At 39.6% G+C, this 24945-nt stretch overlaps 1 protein-coding gene across 2 annotated transcripts; it reads right to left on the bottom strand.

Annotated features, from left to right (window-relative positions):
* Window positions 1-859: 859 nt before the first annotated feature.
* LOC125380057 (antiviral innate immune response receptor RIG-I-like) lies at window positions 860-24880 on the bottom strand. Of its 2 annotated transcripts, XM_048396198.1 has the most exons (17): window positions 24609-24880; window positions 22554-22697; window positions 20707-20865; window positions 19742-19927; window positions 18722-18799; window positions 18180-18347; window positions 17357-17616; window positions 16632-16819; window positions 15695-15890; window positions 14820-14994; window positions 14314-14418; window positions 13725-13897; window positions 13401-13542; window positions 12774-13013; window positions 12502-12669; window positions 8009-8253; window positions 860-1067 (listed from the first exon to the last, which is right to left on the bottom strand). In XM_048396198.1, the coding sequence occupies exons 1-17, from the start codon at window positions 24745-24747 to the stop codon at window positions 1047-1049; spliced, it is 2787 nt and encodes a 928-aa protein (XP_048252155.1). In that variant the 5' UTR covers window positions 24748-24880; the 3' UTR covers window positions 860-1046. The 2 variants fall into 2 exon arrangements, with proteins under 2 accessions (XP_048252155.1, XP_048252154.1); XM_048396197.1 differs by lacking the exon at window positions 860-1067 and having other exon boundaries at window positions 7185-8253.
* Between the last annotated feature and the right edge of the window lie 65 nt (window positions 24881-24945).

A 24945-nucleotide genomic window follows, 5' to 3' on the forward strand; every position in this document is an offset into this window, starting at 1 on the left:
GGCGACTATGCTTCTCATAAGAGGCGACTAACGGGATCGGGTGGTCAAGCTCGCTGACTTGGTTGATGCATGTCATCGATCCCAATGGCGTGGATCGATGCTCATGATGTCAAACACCGGATTGTCTGGTCCATACTCGATTATTTACAGACCGCCATCATATAGCTGGAATATTGCTATATTGAATAATAGAGTGTCGTTAAACAACAAACAAACAAAGCATTATGTAGTATCACCCCATTGACATACATGATGCAATTTGTCACACACTTTAAAACAACATAAGACGGGCACAACCCGGGTCGTATAATCTGTTTGGGAGAGACTATCAATGGGCATAGAGCTGTTTGGGGAGGGACAACTTATCGGTTGAAGTATTTCAGTTGCAATGTGTTCTTAAGACAATTTTTCTGTTATCTGCTATTAATCTCTATATTGTCAAACTTTGTTGTTTCACTTACGTTTCTTGATTATTCACATCACTAAGAATTTGAATAAATACACTGCTATATTAATCTATCTACATCTCAAGCTTCCCTACCCGAACACCCCTATGCCCATTGATAGTCTGTCCCAAACAGATTACGGATTACACTGAGCCATGGAGAAACCACTCATGCATGGTCAGACAACCCAGGCACAGTAAAGCTCTGAAAATTCGACCACCCAGGTTGTAACCCATAAGACAGGGCTGACTCCACAACTTATCCCCTTCCTGTTAGAATAGAATGATTGCGGCAGAACAACACAAGTACAGTAAACACCAACTTGTGAAGTGCATATTTATACGTGTACTAATTGTTTTTACCTTTATATTATCTTAAATATTGACATACAGGGACATCAAACATTCTTGTACACCATGTGTTCTACTATTCAACATTAAATTATATTACATTATCTCAAATAGTAATCAATAGTTACATACAACATTTTTCAGCAGATGATCAATAACATCCTGGTACTGCATTGGTGTCTTTGTTCCCTGTTGAAGGTCTTTTAGCCGTTTAATGCGTTTTTCCTCTTCTCCCTGTCTAAACTGTGACTCAAGCTGTCAGCACCGACTCCTAATGGGAAGTAAATTGGTTTACTCCATAACAACAGTAGGTATATATGGTCTCCCTTGATCACCATATCCTCTGTGTGGCTACTGGCACAGGGTAACTATGGGAGGGAAGCCATTATTCAGAGATAACATAATTTTGTTCTGACATATTTCATTATCATATTTGTCTTTATGTTTTTACAAATGAACACGATTCTCCTATAGGATATTTAGTGCACTTTCAAAGCCCTAACGAGAGTGAGCGGTAGCAACACGAGAGGAGCAAGGAAGCACTACATCAATGTCATCGCCAACTGATCACCTCCTATCACAGCAGCACACTCGACACGTTCTCCAACACCTCCACAACAATGTGGGGGCGATGAAAGAAATCATCAACGATAAATAACGTCACAACTGCGCAGCCAGATTAGGGGGGATTACAGCTATTTATAGCCCAACAGGAAGCGGACTGTCAGTGTGTGAAAATGGGGGTGTAAAAATAAATATTATCAGAATTGTACCGTACAGACAGGTCAGGCTTCCCATTTGACTAGTGTTCGTCGATGATGGTCACTGAACATTTAACCTGTGTAAGACAATTGATTCCCAAGGTGTGCCATGTTTAATGTTTTTCAGTAAAATACGATTTACATTGTAATGAGTGACAACATAAAACCTGTAAATCAGAAAAAAATAAAATATGCGACATGTGTGAATGTTTAAGTTGCCAGCTGTACCTGGATATCAAAAGGATGCTGTTCTATCTCATGCATGTATAGTATAAAACACATTCCTGTGATATATGATTTCGTGCTCTGTTTTTTGTTTTGTTTCAAATAGCTGTGTATAGGAGGTATAGCTTTGTCCATGATCCGCTCATTCACAGTGTACGTGACTTCATAGAACAAATGTAGCTCTTTAAATGCAGGATGTCTGGGTATAGGCATATACATGTACAGAAGACAGCACGAATAATAATACAAAGGACATGAGACCCTTGAATATCCGGGTTAGAATAAAGTCTGTGATAGGCATTTTAAAGTTGGGAGAACGTGAATACATGACACTATTTTAATGATTTTATTCTCTGTACGACGTTTCAGATTCCTTCTTGCGTCGTACAAAGAATAAAATAAGTAACTGTAGATAAAAAAAGTGTCATGTATTCGGGTTAGTAAAGGTCTTCAGCAAACCAGGCTTGCTGCAAGGGACGACTATACTTGTCGTAAGAGGCTACTAAGAGGATTGGGTGGTCATGCTCGCTGACTTGGTTGATGCAGGTCAACGTATCCCGATTGCGTGGATCGATGCTCATGAAACCAATCACTGGACGGTTAGGTCCTGACACGATTATTTACAGACCGCCGCCATATAGTTGGATTATTGATTAGTGCGACGCTAAGCAACAAATAAACAAAACAAACACTAAAGGGACATGACCTCTGTGTATATTTTTAAGCAGCATTTTTAGACGGCGGCCTGTAAATAATCGAATCTGGGAAAGACACACATTGGTTGATATGATCAGCAAAGACGTCGAGGTACGATGTGGCAGTCGAGGAAGTCATCAAGCCTGACCTTCGATCCATTTAGTCAAATCAAGCCAGAATTCAGCATAAAGAGATTTGAAACGTGTTGTGTCCTCAGTAAACATAGCTGTATGAATACGTATATGATATGCGTATGCAATGTGTACTAGGTGATATGTACCTACAACAGACGAGTTCAACGAAATGATTTCGCTGGCGTCTTGATCGAATAAACTTGCATTCTGAAATGTTTGGTTGCGTGATAAAGGGCCCCGACTATGACGCGATGCAAGCATTTGTTTCGGGCGCCATGATGGATTGGGGAATGTGTCGTACTTGTACAGGCAGGGCAGCACTTCCAACGGTGCCGTTGCCAATGTTCATTCCACTGCATCGAAAACAATTTGTTTTTATTCCTATCCACCATATTATCTAAAGGAACATTTGTATTTACAACTCGTTGTCGTGTCTGTACTCACTAGAAAGGAAAGTTCTTTTCTTGTTTTGCTATTTTTTTGTTTTTATCTTAACTTAAATATCTCACATAATTTGTTCACAGGATATGTATTACTTATGTCGTCATTTTATGCAATGTATGCGAATTTGTTACAACATTAATAACTGGCAAATTGGCGTTTACTTTCTGCTCAACACATAATTTTTTTATAATGCATCTTTTATAACATTCTTCACCTTACGAAATCTATCGGTAGCTAGAGATTGCCATCAGTACTGGACGCAGCAATCCTTTGATAACTATCATTCTCTTTTTTATTTGCTTGACGCACAAAAACGATTTCCAGACGGGAACTGGCACCATTGAATTTATCATGTCATTAAGACATATATTTTTGCATGTTAATCTTTTTGTCTAAGCCGTAATGCAATATTAATGATTGCAGGTGTGCCCTAAGATCTACCAAATAGCAGACAGAGGTATGTTTGTCGCTTAACAGGCTGTTGAAACTAATATGTTTGTTAACGTGAACACAAAATACAACACTGAACGTAAACTGTTGACTTTCGGCAGAATTAAAACATCGCGCCTGTGCAGAGATTCTTGTGTTAATGGTTATGACTTAAACTACAAGAAACATCGTTAGGTGGAGAAGTTGTCCAAACTCTGGTCAATAATTGCATATAGCAGTCGGCACTAGTTAGAGTTGATATATCATTGTATTACGTATATTGAGCCGGCTTTTAGCTGATCTCAAACAAAGGTGGTGTATTGATCGCATATTATTATCCCTTTGACGTATCTAAAGTGATGAGTTTCCCCATGTACATGTACTTCAGATATGTGGCCTACTAGTCCTGCATGGCTACAATTGTGTGTCCTTGTGACACCTGTCGTATATTGCACATCGCCCCGTTGTCGCGATCACATTTGGCTGAATACTTTCATGTTTTCTGTATTTGTCAGTCGTATTGCGGCAAACGAGTTATATATTGTTTGATGTGTGTGTATGGTTCTCCGACACGTTCAGCAATATTCAAGGCATATCAAAGCGGCCTGTAAATATTTAACTCTTGGCCATACAAACCAGAATGGCAGGCTTTCGGTCAATGTCTTGACATCCCCCGCGACTGGTTGGATAACTACCCGCAAATTTGCCACCGGGTTTATCTGATCCAGACTCAAGTAAGTACATGACTCTTTCCTACTTCGAAACCATAATAGACCGCCTCCATGGTCTAGAGGTAGAGCGTCCGCCCGGATAGCGGAAGGTCCGGGGTTCGATCCCCGGACGCGTCATACCAAAAGACGTTAAAAGATGGTACTTGTTGTTACCCTGTCTGGCGCTCGTCATTAAGGGGCTAAAACAAGGACTGGTCGGCTCAGAGTCAGTATACCGTGTCTGAGTGGGATATTCATGTTAAACAGCGGCATGGTATCTCAGTGAGCTAGCACTATAAATCGGCATCAGTCCGGACCAGTGCAAGAAGCCACACACACACACACTCGTGCATGCACGTCGCCATATAAGTGCAATAATCTTTGACGCGACGTTAAACCTAATTTCACCTCATCACCTCAAAACCATAATGTCTTCTTTCAATCTAGACACTCCATATCTTAACTAAGCTTTCATAGAATTACAAGTGATGTGACCTTCGTTATAGTTAATGCTTACTTGGTAATGATATCAGGAACAGTGCAACTCTTGTTACACTCATCAGCGGAAACGATTTATCTTTGAGGAAAACACATGGATCTCTTTGTAGACATTATGCGATAGTTGATGGGTGAGTGGGTGAATGGGAACAGTATTTCAGCTATATCGTGGTGTGTCGACGGGATATCGGAGGAGAGTCCAAAGGGACGAACATCTACCACTTTCTTGAAAAGCACAGGCACGGCCATGAAGCTGACAGAATTAAGACGATAAGACAGACTTTTACACAGGGACAAATAGTTTGGAGTTTTTTGCACACTTGTTGATGTTATTTTGACATGGAAGAAACGTCCATATTTCATACCTTATTGCGCGACTGTCCAACTCAGTGTACACTTTTCAACCATCTGCTTCTCTAAATCCTCATACTTCACAATCACACATCAATAACGTTATAATTGTATAAATAAATATTTTAAAATAATCTTTTGTGGTATCGTGTTAGGAAAGTGTGTTCAGTTTAGCACCTCCTTAAACAGTATTTCAGTTAAATCACGGCTTACGTGGCAGCTTGATGCAGGAGGAAATCCAAAAGTGTTGTATATCTTTGATGTGTACCACTCTGGTGAAACCCACGAACACAGACATAGGTCTGACTGAACCAAAGAAAGATCAGTGAAAATCTGAGTTTCGAACCAACGATGGGTGTCAAGGTAGCGCGACTCTGCACAGCGAATTGCGGTGCCTAAGACCACTGGGCCATAAGTTAAGGTATTTCTAAAGGTACGGAAATTGTATAACAGTGGGCGGTGGGGGAAGCCTACTTGTTAAAGCGTTCGATGGTCACATCAAAGACCCGGATTCGATTCCCCTGATTGGTACAATGTGGGAAGCCCGTTTCTAGTGTCCCCCGTCGTGATATTGCTGGACTACTGCTAAAAGCAGCGAAAAACTATATTCACTCACTCTCGTACACAGTATCGCAGTGACACATTGATAACAAAATGTTGGTTTAAAAGATAGATCAACTCGAATATCTGATATACCGTTCACGGTGACTGAAAAAACATATAATTCACTCCCTTATGACATTAACTTTCTGATAACAGAGAAGTCGTATGAATAGATATATAATAGATCAACTCGGTATGTGAAATATGAGACATTAGTTTTTAAACGCGTGGTCTGTTTTGTGTTGCAAAACAGCATTTTTCAAGTTGATAATGTAATTTCCTCCAGTAATCCTGACTGCAGGCGAATTTAGCAAGTATTTGAACAATTCGAGTTCATATCTTTTTTAAACTTCAGAAATACTGAATATCTAGATCTATATCAAGTCTTATACTGAATTACCGTTACAAGAGATGTAAAATTACCCCCATAAACTGCTGGGCAAAACAAAGTATATACTCATGTTTGATTGTTGTCGTTTTATACGGAAATAATAGTTGTGTTTTAAACTTTAGGTTCGCAGTGTTTCAGCTACTGTTTTCAGCCTAGTTACGTTTTGATAACGGTTTTAAAGTTTGGACAAATCAAATTTTAAGTGTACACTTTTAATGCCGGAAGTTTAACAGAACCTCACTCATAGCATTAACATACATATACCTCAATGGCCTGAATATTATATCTCATATAAAAAAAAAGAGAACATATTTTCAAAGAAGATTTATATTTGAAACCCATCTATACAAAATGTTCAAGCAAGGGCGAACCCTATAAAAGACTATGTATATCTAGTCCACGAAATCATCACTCAAAAGCACTCCTTCTAACCGAATAGCACTTACATTACATAAAGTGCAAACAAAATGTAAATAACCACTCATTAAGACATTGTAATGAAGTACACATGATAAAGTTTGCCTGGAAACGTCTACGTATACACTTTACAAATAGCTAAACTATTGTTTAAAATCATATGATGTAACCAAACTGTAAAAAACATAGAACAGTGGTTAGATGTAATTAACCCATAATAATAAATACCACTGACACAACTAATAGTCAATTGTCATCACATACTCTATTGTCAATGATATACACATTTTAACTTGTCATTACAGTGTTAAATGGAATAAAGATGGGATCCTATAAGAGTTATTATCACTTTGGTACTATAATACTCCGGGTACAACGGATATTTCTACACAAAGATCCCACGGGTTCCGAGTTCGCATATTTGGAAATAATGTAATGCAAATTCTGCCCTTTTTAATGGAACAAAAATGTATCTGACATAGCTTTAGGCTAGTACCCAGGTCTTTTGCGACAGGAAGTTGAAAATAAAGTCAACATATTTTACAAGAAAGTTTCTTTCAATTATGAAACACTCTGTCATGATGAAATAACAAATTCATCCTGCATCACCCTTCCAAATAAACCTCCCATCTAGGGTTTGTATTGAGTAACATCCTCATCCGTTAAGTCCGGACACTGGAAATGGACTGAATATTATATCTCATATAAAAAAAGAGAATATATTTTTAAAGAAGATTTATATTTGAAACCCATCTATAAAAAACGTTCAAGCAAGGGCGAACCCTATAAAAGACAATGTATGTCTAGTCCACGAAATCATCACTTAAAAGCACTCCTTCTAACCGAATAGCACTTACATTACATAAAGTGCAAACAAAATGTAAATAACCACTCATTAAGACATTGTAATGAAGTACACATGATAAAGTTTGCCTGGAAACGTTTACGTATACACTTTACAAATAGCTTAACTATGTTTAAAATCATATGATGTAACAAAACTGTAAAAAACATAGAACAGTGGTTAGATGTAATTAACCCATAATAATAAATAGGAACAGGACAGGACAGGAAGTTGGAAATAAAGTCAACATATTTTGCAAGAAAGTTTCTTTCAATTATGAAACACACTGTCATGATGAAATAACAAATTCATCCTGCATCACCCTTCCAAATTAACCTCCCATCTAGGGTTTGTATTGAGTAACATCCTCATCCGTTAATTCCGGACACTGGAAATGGACTTTTCTCCATTTATTAAAGCGATAGGATCTTTTGCTTGAATTGTACGTCATGAAGTTGATGATCGATATACATACAAACGTGGCCTCCTTGTACATCACACCACTGCCCCATCTAGCTTGACATCGCCTACAATGAACAGCACTAACTCTCTGCATATGATCAAATGCATTCTTTTTTTCAGGTGTCTGTTCGTCAACTAGGTTCCAAACATTTGGAGTTATAACAAGGTGATGGGAATTTGCAACCACTCTGATATCGCTTGACAAGAAGGCAAATACATCGCATTCATAACAATGAAGGCTATATACCTCGTCAGTGAAAGGCTGCTTTGCTTCTTTGATTCTTTCTGTTTCCCTGGACACCTTGTCCTCTTTCTGGAACTTTTCAATTTGTTCACCAAATGCTACCGGATCTTCCTGAATTTGTTTCTGTAGAATATTCACTGCTTCATCCATGACCGATTCCAGACGCATGTTGCTCTGTTCCTTCTTTGCAACGTCGTCTTTGCTGGTGAGTGTGACGTATGTTCCATCTGGAACACGTGATGCTCTTCCTGTGGAGGAATAAAAGAAGGGTGTTTGGGACTTTGAATGAGCCTAGCTTTTGAAAATAACCTACATATTTCCGTAAAGCAATGTTTATGTTTGTGTGCATATAAGCTTTTAATAGACGAAAGCCCAAAGTGATGAAGGCGTTCGACGTGTACCACTTTTGTGAAACCCAAAATTACTGGCATGGATCTTATCAATATTAAGGATCAACTTCATCACACCTCGCTTTGTTGTTTACACAAATATTACATAAAGTCCATGTTCAACATGCTTGGTGTAGTGTTATTATTGTACCGTTACATACGACAAAGAACAACAATGAACCTGGCTGCTACGTACACTGGGGTATTTCACTACTGAATACAATACGAAAAATATTTACTTCTATGCAAACAATGTAGAATTCTGATATTATTGAGGAAAACCAGGGTGCGCGTATTTTAGGGAACAAAAGTCTTTAACAGATACTTAATCTCATCAATTAGAAGCTATTATTCAAAAACACATCATTCGTAGGCAGTGATCGAAATAAGTGCCTGCCCATTGGCACGTGACAGGTAGATCTCTCGTGTCGAGCCCGTAGTTTTAAATTTATATGGGTACTTATGTCCTGCACTAAATTTACATGTCGATTTATTTGTCTCAATAAGCTGTATGTTTAGGAGTATGAGCATGTCCTGCAGCTTCTAAAGTATGCGGGTCTTGATGGGCGCCAAACCTTTTTATATTTCAAACACTGGTCGGAGTGAATTTTTCCTGCGCTTTCTTAGATTTTAAGAGAGTATGTGACATGATTAACATGTTGTGTTGTCCCCTTTTGGATAGATATACTCTCAAAAAAACAATAACTTGACATAGTCTTTCAAAATTTAAGATAAAAACTATGTTTGAAAATAGGACACAGAAACCATAATTGAAAAACCGTTTGAGGATCAATGTACACACTGTTCAAAACATTATTCGTGTCGCACAGACAGACGTACGTACACAATAGAGTTTATGTCACAGGGGTACAGGAAATGTCAGTTTCGGTAGTGACCACCACGGGCATCAATTACCGCTTGACACCGACGACCCATAGATGCAATCAAGTTGTGAATAACATGCTGTGGAATGTGCTGTCATTCATGCTGAAGTGCCACAAGAAGCGTCGGAAGAGTTTGGGGTGGTGGACTCCTTCTGTGCACGCGTCGATCCAACTCGTCTCATAGATGCTCAATCAGAGACAAAACTGGTGACCGCGCTGGCCAAGGTAATGTCTGGATGTTGTTGTGTTGTAAAAACACGTTCAATAAGCGGTCAAGCATTTTCTTGCCCACCGTGGACGTTGAAGTGAGGCAGAACGTAAGGCTGTAGGATCAATGCTCTGTAACGCACGCCTGTCAATGTACCTGTCACATGCACGAGAGGGGTCCTACCACCGTGATGAATTCCGGATCATACCATGACACTCCCGCCGCCAAATGGGACAACCCGCTGCACACAGTTGCGGGCGTAACGTTCACCCCGACGTCTGTAGACACGTGTGCGCCCATAAGCACGTGTGAGTAGAAAACGGGACTCATCCCGCACATTTCTCCATCTTGCACGTGCCCATCTCACCCTCTGTTGACACCGATGCAGACCGTCTGCCAGATGACGTGGGGCCAATACATGACGTCGAACAGGTCTTCATGCAAAGAGTCCGGCCTCCCTCAATCTGTTGTGTACTGTTTGATCTGAAATTCTGCAAAGCCCAGGGATCTGTGTGGTTGTAGACGTTGCTGTGGTTGTGTGTTCTCATTGGTGTTCTCATTCGCAGCCGGATGTATCGATCTTGTGCTGGCATTGTCACCCTTGGTCACCGTAACCAACTATGTAGGTGTTGTTGCACCGGGTCCATAATTCGGAGATTGCCCGTCGGGATACGCCAAGGTGCCTGGCCACATCTTGCTAAGTTGCTCCAGCTTGTAATCTGGCAATGGCGTTGTGACGTTGAGCTGTTATCAGTCTTGGCATTCTGTCACCGCGTTTACTGTCGTTATGAAGTCTGTATGAATGCCCGTTGATGTGTTTTTTTATACCCCATGCATAAACGAAGGATCCTGTGCTGCACGTTTTTTTCAGCCGGTTGCGTTTGGATAAATTTGTATAATTGATCCCCAAACGCTACGTTTATGTGGTTTCTATGTGTTTCCGTGAATTATGGAACCATCATCCTTCTGTTTGACTAATTGTAATTACATTTCATTTATTGATTTAGGATATTTTGAGAAAAGATGTTTTACGTCTGTGTCAAGTTTCTGTTTTTTTAAGAGAATACCTTGGATTCAAGATACCACGTATAACTTATATGGAAAACAAAGCTTTGCAGTGATGGCTGAACAAGCCATGAACACACTCTTCCCGATATAACCACTTGTTAGAACATATGATATAGCGGATGAGATGCTTTTAAGATAGTAGTTCTTTTGAGAGATAAGACAAGTTTGCAGGAGCTATTGTCTATATCTGTGAAATCTTGAAATCTCCATATATCAGCACCGAAAGTCATAACAGGTAAAACCTTTGCATACAATATGTGAAAACAAATATCATCTGGGAGAGTAGGTAATTTACCCAAAGATTGCTGTAACATCTGAACTATATTCAATGCGTGATATGCTAAAAGTCTGTGAGTTAAAAGCCACGATCCCGATGAAGATAATTGAACACCCAAAGGTGTAAGGTTTAAGTTCTCTACTTCAAACTGTTCATAATTTCATGGTTTACCGCCATTTCGGCAAATTGTTACTTTACTTCTTTAAGTATCAATTGTTATCTTCCATTTATCACAAGATGCTTGAATGTATTTAGGCAGTTTTGGAACACAACATGAATTATATCCATGAGACAATGTCATCAGCAAATAATTGAATGAAGATTTCCCCAAATCCCAGGGTTACGCCTTGCGGGCCATCATACTCTAAAACGTCTAGGACATCAATTCTATAAATACAAAACAAAAATTATTGGCATCCCCATGTTACCCCAGAGTGACATACGTGAGAAATGTCATCTGGTAGTGAGGTCAGTCTAAATCCTCTGCCTTCACACATACACACACACACACATACACACGCACGCACGCGCGCGCACACACACACACACACACACACACACACACACACACACACACACACACACACACACACATATATATCAATCCAAAGTTTAAATAACACCCCATTTCGATGAACAGAATCGACCGCAGCTTTTCAGCCAAAAACGCAGTAAGCATTCTACCTCTCTTCAGGGACAGGCATTCATTTAAAATAGAATCAATACTGAAAATGTTATCAACAGTCTGAAATCCCTTTCGAAAACCGCATGTTCTCAATCAATAACGTTTTCTTGATTGAACCATAAAATTAGTCTTTTGCAAATGATCGTTGCAAGTATCTTACCCACAACATCCACAAATGTAATTGGTCCGTAATTGAAGGCATATCAGTCTTACCTTTCTTAAACACGGGAAGAATTAGCACAATAGGGCCATTGGTAGGGGTAAATATATGTCGGCAGTATTGTGTTATATCATTTTAGTAACATCCCAATGCAAACAGGAGGAGCATATTTAAAGAATTCAATTGGTATTCCATCAGCCCCGGATGCCTTTGAAAATTCCATACATTCAATTGCTTAATCGATTTCATATAAAACAATGTCCTTGTCTAACACACTTTCAACGGTGTGTGCTGTTAACTGTTCACTAAGCGAGACAACAAAGTCATCAACGAAGGAAAACAATTCGGCAAATTCAATACATTCACTACTTGAAATAAGTTTTCAAAATGATTCATCCAATCTTGAACATGTATATGTGAATGTGCTTTTAAAAATTACACAATTACCAGAATAAAAACTACATCGTTTTAAGTTAAATAATACTACAATTCTGCACCAAATTTTACTTTCTGACTCCGACTCATGATCAAGTAAAGCAAATGTGACTATCAACCAGAATAATGTGGGAGGAAAGCCCGAAGTGATGCAGGTCGCAGACGTTTACCACTTCGGTGAAACCCACGAGCACGGGTATGGTGCTGACAAACCTAGAAACATAATCGGGGCGAACCGGGATTCGAACCCACAATCATAGGTTTCTGGCGTGCCCAAGGGACGCAACTCTGCACAGCGAATCGCGGCGCCTTAGACGACTGGGCCACCCGTGCCCCCTCTTGATCTAAGAAAGAAACATTGTTATGATATGTACAGAAAACGGAACTTACCTCTTGCCTGTATCATTCCTATCTCGTTTGACACATACTCGTATCTGATGACCCTGCTACACTTTGCAACATCCATCCCCTCCTCTGCCACTGATGTAGCTACTGCAATACGACTCGTGCCCCACTTGAAATTCCTCACAGCCTCCAACTGCTGATTGCGTGTCATGCCTGGGAACAAAACGATTTATATTCGTATACAATACAGATACACAAACATACACTCTTTTAATTTACAAAGCACTTCATCTGATCAACGAATTTACTTGTTATACCTCCTTGGTCCGTTGTGGCTCCACATCCAGTGACAACAACGGGAGACAACTTTCTCATTCCAGGATCTTCCAACATCCATTGCACTAGTGCTCGTGCTAGGTCACGCGTTTTCACAAGGACAAGGATTCTAGAGTCCTTCTTCTTCTTGATCTGATCCACCATGAGGGATCTAAGCACTATCAGCTTAGGGTTCACGTTACTATCAGGTGCAGATTCGGCTTTTAGCTTCTCACGGTTATCTGCACACAGATTTAATGTTATGGTAAAGTTAATGGAGCAAGGTCCGGTAAAAGTAAAGCGTACATGTATGTTTCACAAAGCGATCTTAACGCTACGACTGTAAGACCGAGTCTTCAACATGTCATTACATTAGAAGTTCAACTTTGATCGGTGTCTGATACATGGGAACGTCGCTTTGAACAATATTTCAGATACACCACGGCGTATCAGCCCGGCGTGGTGCAGGTCTTTGATGTAAAATATTTAACACATACGTATACACAAGAATGGGGCATCTGGGTTGTGGAAGTCAATCACAATTCTATTGTCTTTTAAGAATATATGTTTATTTAAACAAGCCAGAAGTGTCCATATCATTTTATTGTTCTCAACACGCATGTAGTTACCAGTATACAGCGAGAAGAGCCAATCGTCAGTGGATGTTCTAAACTGCCTCGCAGGATATATGGTGCTCATTTGAGTCACAACATAGTTCATGGCATCGTGTGCACGGCAATCCACGTTGAGGGTCAGTGCTTTGTTATAGACCTGCGAACATTTAGTCATTTATTCGAGTACCAACAAACAGCTGGTTATGCCATTTTTTTCTTTACAGGTATATTATGAAAAAAAGGTGTAAATGAACATAAACAATGTACATAGGCTTCTCATCAGTTTACGTATGGTTGCAAAAATGTCCAATAACATGCTTACATGACATTTGTACTTACACTGAGGTGTTTTACACACGTCAAGAAGAACCTTCTAAGCGTCGGATCCTTTATCCTGAGGAACTTGTCACTGTACAGCTTGCCGAGCCACTGTGTGTACCAGCATGTTCCCTTCGCCAGGCACGGGATTACCTCCTTGGCTATGTTCTTGATGTGATTCAGTTTATCAGTCGCTAATGCAACAGAAAAGTGCGTGACGTTAATGTAACAAAGATTTGATTCTACAACATGGTTTTAGACGGGGGGCACACTCGCCTTTACACATTGTAAAGTGGGAGTGTAATCCGAGCCAATGCTTTCAAAAGTACTCCACCATCCACGGCTTGGATCAAGAAGCACGGGAGACATTATTTCTTGACAATAATCCATGATACCCCCTTTGAAAAAACGATTATAATGACATTCAAAAATTGTTATTTGGAAACTTCCTTGAACTTTGTGTTATAATCGTTACCAAACACAGTAGAGCAAGTTACAAGTGGTATATGGAGTAGTTCGATCATTCAATGTCATTTGCTGCCAAGAAACACGATTGTGCCCTCATTGAGCAATGGGTGTGATAGAAATAAGAATGTTTATACAGGCTTACATTTGCCGTGTTCTTCTATAATTCTTTCCTCAATGGGTCCCATGATTTTCGCAACTATGCAGTCTTTAAATTGGTCAGATGTCCTTTCCTTTGCCATTTCAATCGCTGAAAGAGAAAGAATAATAAATCGACAATATGAAAGGTGGTATGAGAGTGAGTGAGTGAGTGGTTTTACGCCGCTTTTAGCACTATTCCAGCAATATCCCGGCGGGTGACACCAGAAATGGGCTTCACACATCGTACCCATGTTGGGAATCGAACCCGGGTCTTCGGCGTGACGAGCGAATGCTTTAACCACTAGGCAAGCCGACCGCCCCTGGGTGGTATGAGAACTTGACACATGAACATTAGGTATTCAACTTTACCATTAATATCTACCAAAATATATGAAAACCACCTTATCGGTTGGATTCCGGATTCTGAAACATCTATTTCAACTGCGTTCATCCTTGACTAACCTCATCCGTTGTTCGTAATATTCAATATGTCACTTGAAAGGATCATACCACTCTCCACATGATTCGCATACTCTGCAAGGCTTTCTGTGTGTTCTCGAACAGTAACGATCCCTCCCTTGGCATCCATGTTTGCACACAGATGTATGATGTGTGCCAGAGCACCTTTAGCTCCATCACCCTCCTTCATCTTCCCCACCCCGACCGATGCTGTGAGGCCCACGACCTGCAGGAATAAGGAGAGCTTTCTTTTGGACCAAATATCACTTGTGCCTTAGGAAACGTTCATGTCGACGGAGGACAGATGCTGTCCAGGGTGCCGTTGCAAACAGTGATCTTAGCATACCTTAACATAGACAGTCTATGGTTGTTTTGTGCACCGATCTCAGCAGCTGGGATAACTGCTTTCAGCATCATGTTTTTTCCAATTTCCAATTTGTTGAATCTAAAACGCGACTAACATTTCATCCATACATTTCCGAAAACCGTCAGTCGACACTTTATTCTCGTTGTGTCATGATGCACAAATGATTTATGGGATAGCACGGGGATTCCCACCGGATGTCATCAACTTGATATTGTATTTTCCACAGATTGGACATATGTGCGTTGCTTCAACACTGCCTTGAACAGCTTGATGTTGGAGGAAAGCCCAAAGTGATGCTGCTTTTACCACTAACGTAGAAACATATTGTGGGAATCAGAATTCGAATCCACGATCATAGGTTAACTGCAAGCCTAAGGGAGGCAAATTTGCACAGCCAAAATACGGCGTCTTAATTAAGTGACAAAAATTATTAATACTGCTACTTCAATATTCCAGATATGGCACTGCGGGGGCCACTAACGAAACTCACTGAACCCATGTGGGGAATCGAACCCAAACACTCATACAATCTAAAAATAGTATTAATAAGATGAATTACCTGTGGTAGCTTCATATTTGTGTCAGAGGACTGTTTCATTCCCATGTAATGAATCATTATTTTGTTTGTTGGGTGTTTCTCACGGATGTGATGACACTCGTCGAAGATGATGAGGCTGAAGACACAGAGAGATTCCAGGGTCTTGTTCTCCAGGGCATCAACGATGATCTGCGGCGTCATAACAAGCAGGTCACTTCTACAAAGAAGATACAGAGTGAATAGTTTCTGGCGAGGGTATTTCGACATTATTATTATCACGTGAGACGAATAGTATATGTTACCTACATGTATATTCTGGGAAAATGTAGAAATATGAACGCTTTCCGACTATTAAGGATGACATAAGCTCAATCTATTGTGGTAACGACGTCCCAGGCAACAGTCTATGATCTAATCTTAGATTAACCAAGAGCGTTATCTCCTAAACTTGACGATCAAACCACTGTACTGATACACGTCCGTTAGAGACGGTTAAGCAGCGCAAGTTTTTTATGAGCTCAATCATCCGCATCTTTGTCAATCAAACTACTAAATATAACTAAAACTTTACATTCACTTCCAATGGTTTTAGAACTCCATCGACCTTAAAAGCTTTATTTAGATAGCACATTCCGCGGCATCTATCTAAGATGTCAGTAAACCACATCTATATTAAGAGCTCGATCTATCAGTGGTATATAAACTATTTTTAGAACTCTACTTCATATATACCAAGAGATCAATCCAAAATATTTCTCAAAATCTCAATTCCAGATCTGAATAGCGTCACTAAAACTACACAATATATTAGTTGAAATCGTAGGTAACCACGTGTACTTGTGATATATTTACTTATGTCACTTATTATGAGAACTGATAAGGAGCTGACAAGGGATCATATTCAGAATGAATCTGGGCTTCGAACCCATCACATCAAAGACCAATGAGAGATACCTACTGCGCTAACAGCTCCTTGGTGGTGACCGCACTCGTGTATTTTGTTTCTCCAACAATCTTCGTAGTTTTGTACCGGGAATCAAGATGACCTTGGCATAACTCATGCTGCTGGTCTACTAAGGTCACCTCATTGGCGAAAAATGCAATTTTGCTGGGCAACCCTTTTCCTTTCATTTTAGTTAGATGTTCCTGCAATAACCCAGGGCATATGAGAGAATAAAACATGGGATACACACTACTTCGAAAAGGAAGGAACATAGAGAAAGACAAGAAATGTCTTCAGGGATATTTGAATTTCACATAAATTTGCACGTCCTTGTACAAATGCAAAAAAATATGATAATGAATAACAATGAAACTAAGTATGTATGTTTTAAGCCTTTCTTCAACAGAAGGGTGTCTATATTATTCACAAAACGAAAGCAACCCCATTCCAACCTTCCGTATATCGTCAAGTTTGAACCCTCATGATGTCTATCATCATAAATATGCTCTCTCGGTTTAGTACCAACCTTTCGAGTTTGAGATAAATATTTCAAATGCAGTCCACCTCTAAAACAGAAGGTCTCGTGCCCCTTGGTACCTTACTAAGATACCCGATACCCCACCCGGGGGATAATGGATGTCAAGTTTCATTAGTAAAACAAATAATTCATTTATCAAGGTATGTAAAATGAGATATCATTATGAGGGAAATTATGAAGGCATTTTACACAGACACCCTACCTGCATTATTCTCAAGGCCACCACCGTCTTGCCGCAGCCAGTGGGTGCTACGATGATAACGCTGTCCCCGCCGGCAGCTGCCCTCACCAACTCATCCTGGTAGGGTCTGTTCTCAAGGCTCTGAATCTTGTCGCGTGCAGCCAACATTTCGGGAGTCATACTTAATTCATCTATATCGAACTCCAAAAGTGTATTGTCTTCGCAGCTTGAACCAGTCCCTGTGCTCACGTCGTCACGGATATCATGCCGATCTGGCTGAGCTACGATACACAGTGGATATTGAAATTGAATGTTGTTTTGCTTTATCGCCGCTTTGTACGGTCATGTGAAGGCACGCCAGCTTAATGTGTGAGTGGAGTTTGCAGCAGGGGGCGAGTCTACTGCAGGTCCTTGCATGGGTATGATGCTGACAAACCAAGAATCCTGAAATCTGGGATTCGAACCCACGATTATACGATACTTGCATGTCTAAAGAACTGCTGATGAAGGGTTCCTATCCTGAATAAGTACATGCATCCCATGCGACCATGGGTCTATAGTTACTGTATAATAATTTTAGAACATTGGTATATATTATTTTGAGATACTTAATAGCAGATTCAATATCAACCACTAAACTTGAGTTATATAATATCCAACAGTGTCAGTTTCTTTGAAATATAAAATGTCACACATTCGAAATTTTATGTGAAAGATGTTCAATAAATATATTGGGAATTCTTCTTTCAAACAACCATATACTGCATGTAGTTCACATCATGACGTTGTGTACAATTTCAGTTTTCATAAGATAGTTACTTTCAATTAAAATGATATGACGCACTTTTCATTGAAGACTCCCTCCACTTGTTGACGCTCTCGGGATCACTGTAAGCACTTTTCAACCTGTCATATACGTTAATGTTCATATTCCCGCCTGATCCAGGGATGCTGAGGTTATTTTCTGGGGCCGGGTCATTAACGCCACTGTCACTATATCCATCGCCAGAAGCTGTTGTGAGGTAGGGAAATAGCACATCACATATCTATTCTGACTTTGAATGCATTGTAAACATTTTAAGTCTGCCAACTCATTATACATGATGTATAATGGTCTAACAATTAATAAGTAACCGAATTACAAAATAAGTTTCGCACATGGGCTATGTAGCCGACGTCTATGCTGGAAATGAGTGACAGATCATGGAGTATGGTCTCTCTTTAAGTGCGACCATATGAGAGGGGGTCTGTTATACATTGTAGAGTCGAAAGTGTGCTCGTACACTGATTCCTACATGGCGCCGTAGTCGGTACTGATTGGTCAAAACTGTGCACATTAATTTGATATATATGTGATATATTCAGGGGCTACATGTAACCATTTACCAGTGACTACATTCATTCTAACTGTGCCATCAACTTCGTCTACAGACATATCGCCGCTGTAGACCTCATTTTGACTTTCTGTAACAAAACATAAGAAAATGAATACCTCGAGGCATTGACATTTTGGATAAAAACATATTATATCTTTACATCTTAATAAAATACCTTTAATTTCATTTGGAGCACAAGCGTAAAATGGCCGAATTATAATTAAACTCTCATAGTTTCCACATTTTCTGTCTATAAATCGTTTAAACATGATTGTGATTTTTTTACTGATTCATTGCATATATACATAACATCTGCCAAAGTTATCTCTGATCTGTATGACCACAGGGGTCATAAAATGAATTTGTCCAGGGGAACAATGGAATGGTTCAACTTTATCCGACACAAGCTGCTTTTCTAAGTATTTTAGAACGTGTATGAAAAAAAGTAAATAAATAAAAAAATCATTTTTAAAATATGACTGAATTCGAAAAATATGAAAAGTTAATAGGATATTTACATAATTTCTTCAAATCCAAACACTCCTTAAAGTTTACGAGCTCAAAACAAAACCGTAGATTAAGGGCCTAATACGACTTGAACGTACTGAACATACTACTTTTCATGATCATGAGCTAACCGTTCCATAATACAATGAAAACCATGTGTATCTACGACACTGCGGGGTAATGTACTAGCATTCACACTGTTTATGAGTTTATCAGAGTAACGAAACTACAAATCATAAAAAACAAGACCGACTGGTGCACTGACGAGAATCATTATCAATCAACAGGAACACACTTTTCCACCAAGGTTCCTGCCTATTTCAAAAATAATAAAGTCCCTAATGAATAATAATCACAGCTCAACTATCGAATGCCAAATATGAAGTCAGGGCGTTAAGAACTGGGAATCAGAAAATGATTGTTGATATACGTGAATTAAATAGCTAATTTTGCAAACGTTGTCAGAGGTTAGCATGTAACTGTATCTGCTTTTCCATTTGAGCTGCAAACTCGGTCAGGCTACCTTCAGTTGAGTCTCCATGGATCCAGTCAAACAGCTCCTGGTACCCGTGGTCCTCTAGCAGCTGGAGGAACAGCTTGAACCAGTTCTCCTTCCGGCGAGGCAGAACCACCAGGACCAGCCACCTGGCAGCAGGGATCTTCCCAGTGTTTTTAGCCAAGCTTTGGAGCAATTGACTGTCTTCGTCGTCTACATAATAGATGATGATAATCTACAGCATCTGTGTTCTGGTTACTGGCTACAGTTATACATCAACCACTAATTGAACGTTTTCACTGATTCGCTGCTTTCACAAGCTAAAGCATCCTTTACACATGATATTACCGAAACATCATTCACACACGGCACACATATAACTGGGATATCAAAATTATGTCCGATTCTCGTTCTGATCCATTCACCAATGGGATTGAAACCAAGGCCGTTTGAGTGACAAATGGAAGCTTTATCCCATAGGAAGAAGAAGGTCGAAGGTCGTACAGAATCTTCAACATTCAGTGAAATGTGAATAAAAACGCCAATGCCTAATGTGGTCGAAATCGAATACATCTTATATGCAGTGAAACATTGACAGGTGGCTTAGAAAGATTTTTGTAGATTCCATTTGTTGATTATGGATTTCCTCTGTTTTGCCCAGCTCATATTACAGATTAAATTAAACGTAGCCATAGGGTTTTATAAAAGATGTTCACAGTTCCTCTGCTTTCGAAATATCAGTAAATATGAAAATGGTAATACGTCAAGGAACTTCCCAGTAAAACATTACATTCAACTCGGAACACATAAACCCATTCGATGTCACTTAATATAAAACGTCAACGCCAGCGAATAATTAATCTGGATTATCTGCCCGTTCCATTGGCAAAACATTTGTGAAAATTACAAATACAAGACGGCAAGCATACCCCGTCCCACAGGCAGCATTTATTACTCACACAATTTGCATGGAAAAGTCAGTGAATACCTACCCAACCAATCATCCTCCAAGAGTTTTGGAAACATTACGTTGAAATCTATCTCTTTACTGATGTCCTCGGAGAAGAACTGGATAAGTCTAAGCTGCTCCTTGTGAGTTTCTCCATCAAGAGTACTCTCTCCTCTAAGCACTTTGGCTATGGAGTCATACTCTAAACACATATACATTTCTTATTTAATTACTTATCAAATACTACCACCTCTTGACGGGGAACTTCGCCAAAGGGATTCTAACCTAGGGTGATCGAGTGACAAGCAGACGCTCCCATAGGTATCATGTGTTTTAAAGCGTCTGCTAGTCACTCGATCGCCCTGGGCGTTCATCTTAAACATTCATTGTGAAATGATAAACAACAACAGTGACTGACGTGTACCTGTTCATATACCTCGTAGGGCCCGACCAGAATGGTCGGTCCCTCACATGCGATTGAACCATTACTGAAAATAAAAATTACTCAGCCCTTAAATTTGTATTTTTTAAATAAATGGATCTTAGGATGGAACAGAGTAAATAAATGAACTTTACAAAATCTACAACCTTTACTCACGAAACGAATAGATTTAAAGGAATGTTACATCATGTACCATAAGGAATTCAAATGATTAGAATATCTAGAGGTTACCTATCGTATCGCGATATACCTATTCTGGAATGGATTTACGACGGATATCATGAATATTGCCCACCAGATGCGATACGAAACGCGTCATGATTGGTCCGATATAATACAGCGTACACATGTATACCAATATTCATGGTCGTCGATTCGATACGCAACACGATATATCCAGATAAGTTGAGATACGATACTTATCGCAGTACACGGCGATACGTTACACGGTGGAATTGATCGTTTCTAAAAACAACGTAGTCCAGGTGTCTGACGCCCCCGTAACTTGTTTCGGAAAGTTGAACAGCTTAACCTCGGTCATTTCTTCAGCAATGCCGATTGATATTATAGTGAGTGAATTGTGTTTACAGTATTTCATTTACATCACAGCAAGTTGTAATGGTGTCTGAGAAACGCCTGAGGCGGTGCAGTCCAAGTAATCACCACGTTTCACACAGGTGGACCGGGCCCCTAAACAAACTGAGGGGCATAATCAGAGCGATACGATACGAAGCTGAGATTGGAACCGACGAAAATAACATCCATGGGAGGGAAACTGCACAGCAATTTGCCGTGATGACTGAACCACAGGTGCCCACTAATATTATTTAAGTAATAAACGACGAGTGGGAGTTGTTTATCGTATGATAAAAACAACGACCATTAGCCGTTTACTAGTATTTCTTATATGATAAATCAACATTATGTACGTCCTCTTTAAGTTGGATGATAAAATGTAAAGCTTTAAGAATGTTTACCTCTTTTATAATTATGATAACTCCTCCATAGAATTCGACCTCGGCAATGTCGGACAAGTCCATTTTATGGACAGGTGGATATTTCCCGCATATTCTCACAATCCTCACGTCGATTACCTGTAACGTGTCTCCAAATACCAATTGTCATATCTCTCCCGCTTTTGGATGCGATCGTTCGACCTTCGCGTTTATCTGCGTTGCCCAGCTACATCTATGCAGAACAACTCACCAGACACTCCTCTCTCAACAATAACGTAGTCCAATATACGACGTCATTAAGTTGCAAGCGCATGTTCGAATCTCCAGAAACACGTCATGATAGAACAGTGTTGTTTCGTGAAATAAACCACAATTCGTTCTTCATTGTCCTTTGCGATTCATCGCAAAGCTATCTTATATTAGGTGGTGTTTCCTTGCTAATGCAATAAAACGTTGGATTTGAAACATGGAAACATACAACTTTAAGCTTACCATTTTCCTCCAGCAGCTGGACGAAGAGAAGATAGTCCTTTGGTTCTTTGCCATCTTTGAGGTAGTCCAGAAAGAGTTCTGTGGCTTTCATTTGTTGATGGTGGTTTTCTTTGGATAAAATCGCTCTGATGTTCTCTGTCTTGTCTGGCGCATATAACAGATTAAATTAAAAGTAGCCATGGGGTTTTATACATGTTCTTCGTCGTTTAAATCTAAAAATGTTGAAAATTATAATATGTCGAGGAATTCGAACTTTCAAGAAAAACATCAGATTCAACCAGAAACAGACACTTCTTCGGTCGTAACAGAAAAAACAGCGAAGACACCAGGTGTTCGCGAAAAGGTGTCAGTATGCCCGGGGGGACTTGCAGCAACCACTACATTTACATAAACACGTAAGTGTTTTTTGTTGTCAAACGCAGCACAGCAGTACGTACTCCTGCCATACGACGGGGGCACGTAAACGGATTCGCGTTTATCTTGCCATTGACGACCGCTATACGTCCTATTTCAAAGTTTTGAGCCTAGAATCAAATTATGTTTGTTAAAAATATTACACATCACTGTCACGTGCTTGAATATATACATGTACAGATTTTGAATTAACATTAGAAACTTCTAAATTGAATATTATAGATATTCTGTTGGTATTTTATACCATATGCTATTATGTGTTGGCGTTGTTTTGTTCCGTGGACGATCGTTTTCAATAAGGGTATTTGTAATATATTGGCATCATTTAATTGTTTCAACTTGCTGTTTACATTTGTGAGTCTAGCTGCTTCATGACTAAATTAGGAGATGATTTGGAACCGAACGCGTAGCGCTTTTTTCAAATGTAGAATATTGTCCCGTTCAATAAACAGGTAACACAGCTCTACATTTCAAAACGCAGTACATTTCTTTCCGTCCTACTGATAAGACAAAATTACACGCAAACTCTTTAGTGTTATGGAAGATATTGAGTGAAGCGGCATGGGTCTTTGGTTGTCTATTTCAATGCAGGAAACACCGTTAGTAGCACAGTATAAGTGCATGATATGCTTTTTTCAAATCAATGTGCTTCAGTCGCCCATAAACTTCGTAAGCCAGCATGAAGTGGGCATCCCTAAAGAAGAGCAAGCAAAACTTGTAATATTTTGTTCGACACTGCACGTATATTTTAAATTGTCAATGTGACGCATAAGATATGACGTCATCTGTAGAAAAGCGCCAAATTTAAAACTTGATGTCCTCAAAACTTTATATTTATCGTGTTTTCTTCACAAAATGTATCGCCATACATACTTTGTATATTGTAGCTACTCCAGATGTGCACAGTATTGCCTATAATTGTAAATATAATTGTTTACAAACGCCTACCGACAATGACTGAGCAAGGAGAACTGCGGTGATGTTGTCATCAAATCGGCTGTTTCAATCAGATCGTTATTGTCATTTAATACCTCTGATTGACCACTAAGAATCGAGTATTTCCCAAATTCGTGGTAGAATCAGAAATGAGATCTTCATTATCTTTTAGTGGGAAGTTCCTTATTTGTTTCAATCTGAAAATGACGAGCTTGTATCTATGGATTCAAGGTGAACGTTTCAAATTCTGATGCATGCTATTCTGCAAGTAGATGTGTCGTTCTGCCTTCATATGAAAAGTGGAAAGGCAACATTGCACTTGGTAACAGAATAGTACTATCTACAGTTATTTTTAATGTGCTATTGCCACTAACACAACGACGTCGTGTTAACAGGAAGGGCACGTTCACAATAATCACGTTGATGGTTTGACACGAACCGAAAGACACTCACTCACTCACTCACTCACTCACTCACTCACTCACTCACACACACACACACACACAAACAAACAAACAAACACTAAGACTGATAAATAGTTCAACACTTCTATGTACGTCGGCAGTCTTTAAATACTTAATTTCAGTGAAACGAAACCGAAAGTAGGATTGTATTTCGCCGCGGCGTTAACATAACTCAATGTCCTCATGTCAGTATCAAATTACATTATTAAGATAAAAACAACAAGAAAAAAGAAACACTTACTCTGAGGGAAACACATGTGTGCAATGAAAGATCCACATCGAACCTGCCGAATGATGGCATCACGATAAACATTCTCTACCATAAACTTGATGTCGACAGCACTGTTGCCATGCAACGGATCCACGCTTCCTTCCGCCATTCCACAACAGAATCACCCCCTAATCTTCTGACAACATGATCAGTATAGGACCCTCCATTACGGATACAAGCACTCCAGTAGCTGTCATGGGTATCTGTGGCCGTCTTCTCTCAATATAGGTCCACGTCAACTGCCTGCCCAGGTTGAGGTCTAATTATAGCATTGTGGGAATTCCGTTATACTGTCGCGTGATTGGAC

The sequence above is a fragment of the Haliotis rufescens genome, unplaced genomic scaffold, assembly GCF_023055435.1.
Source record: "Haliotis rufescens isolate VD_foot unplaced genomic scaffold, xgHalRufe1.0.p SCAF_15, whole genome shotgun sequence".
Taxonomy (NCBI): Eukaryota; Metazoa; Mollusca; class Gastropoda; order Lepetellida; family Haliotidae; genus Haliotis; species Haliotis rufescens.

What these genes read in the sequence shown, in the direction of transcription:
- LOC125380057 (XM_048396197.1), bottom strand. Translation starts at nt 24,747, where the DNA reads ATGGCGGAAGGAAGCGTGGATCCGTTGCATGGCAACAGTGCTGTCGAC. An exon ending in TGCGAATCATGTGGAGAGTG is followed by an intron (nt 14,419 to 14,819) that starts GTATGATCCTTT and finishes TTTCTCTTTCAG; the next exon opens with CGATTGAAATGGCAAAGGAA. An exon ending in AGGAATGATACAGGCAAGAG is followed by an intron (nt 8,254 to 12,501) that starts GTAAGTTCCGTT and finishes ATTCCTCCACAG; the next exon opens with GAAGAGCATCACGTGTTCCA.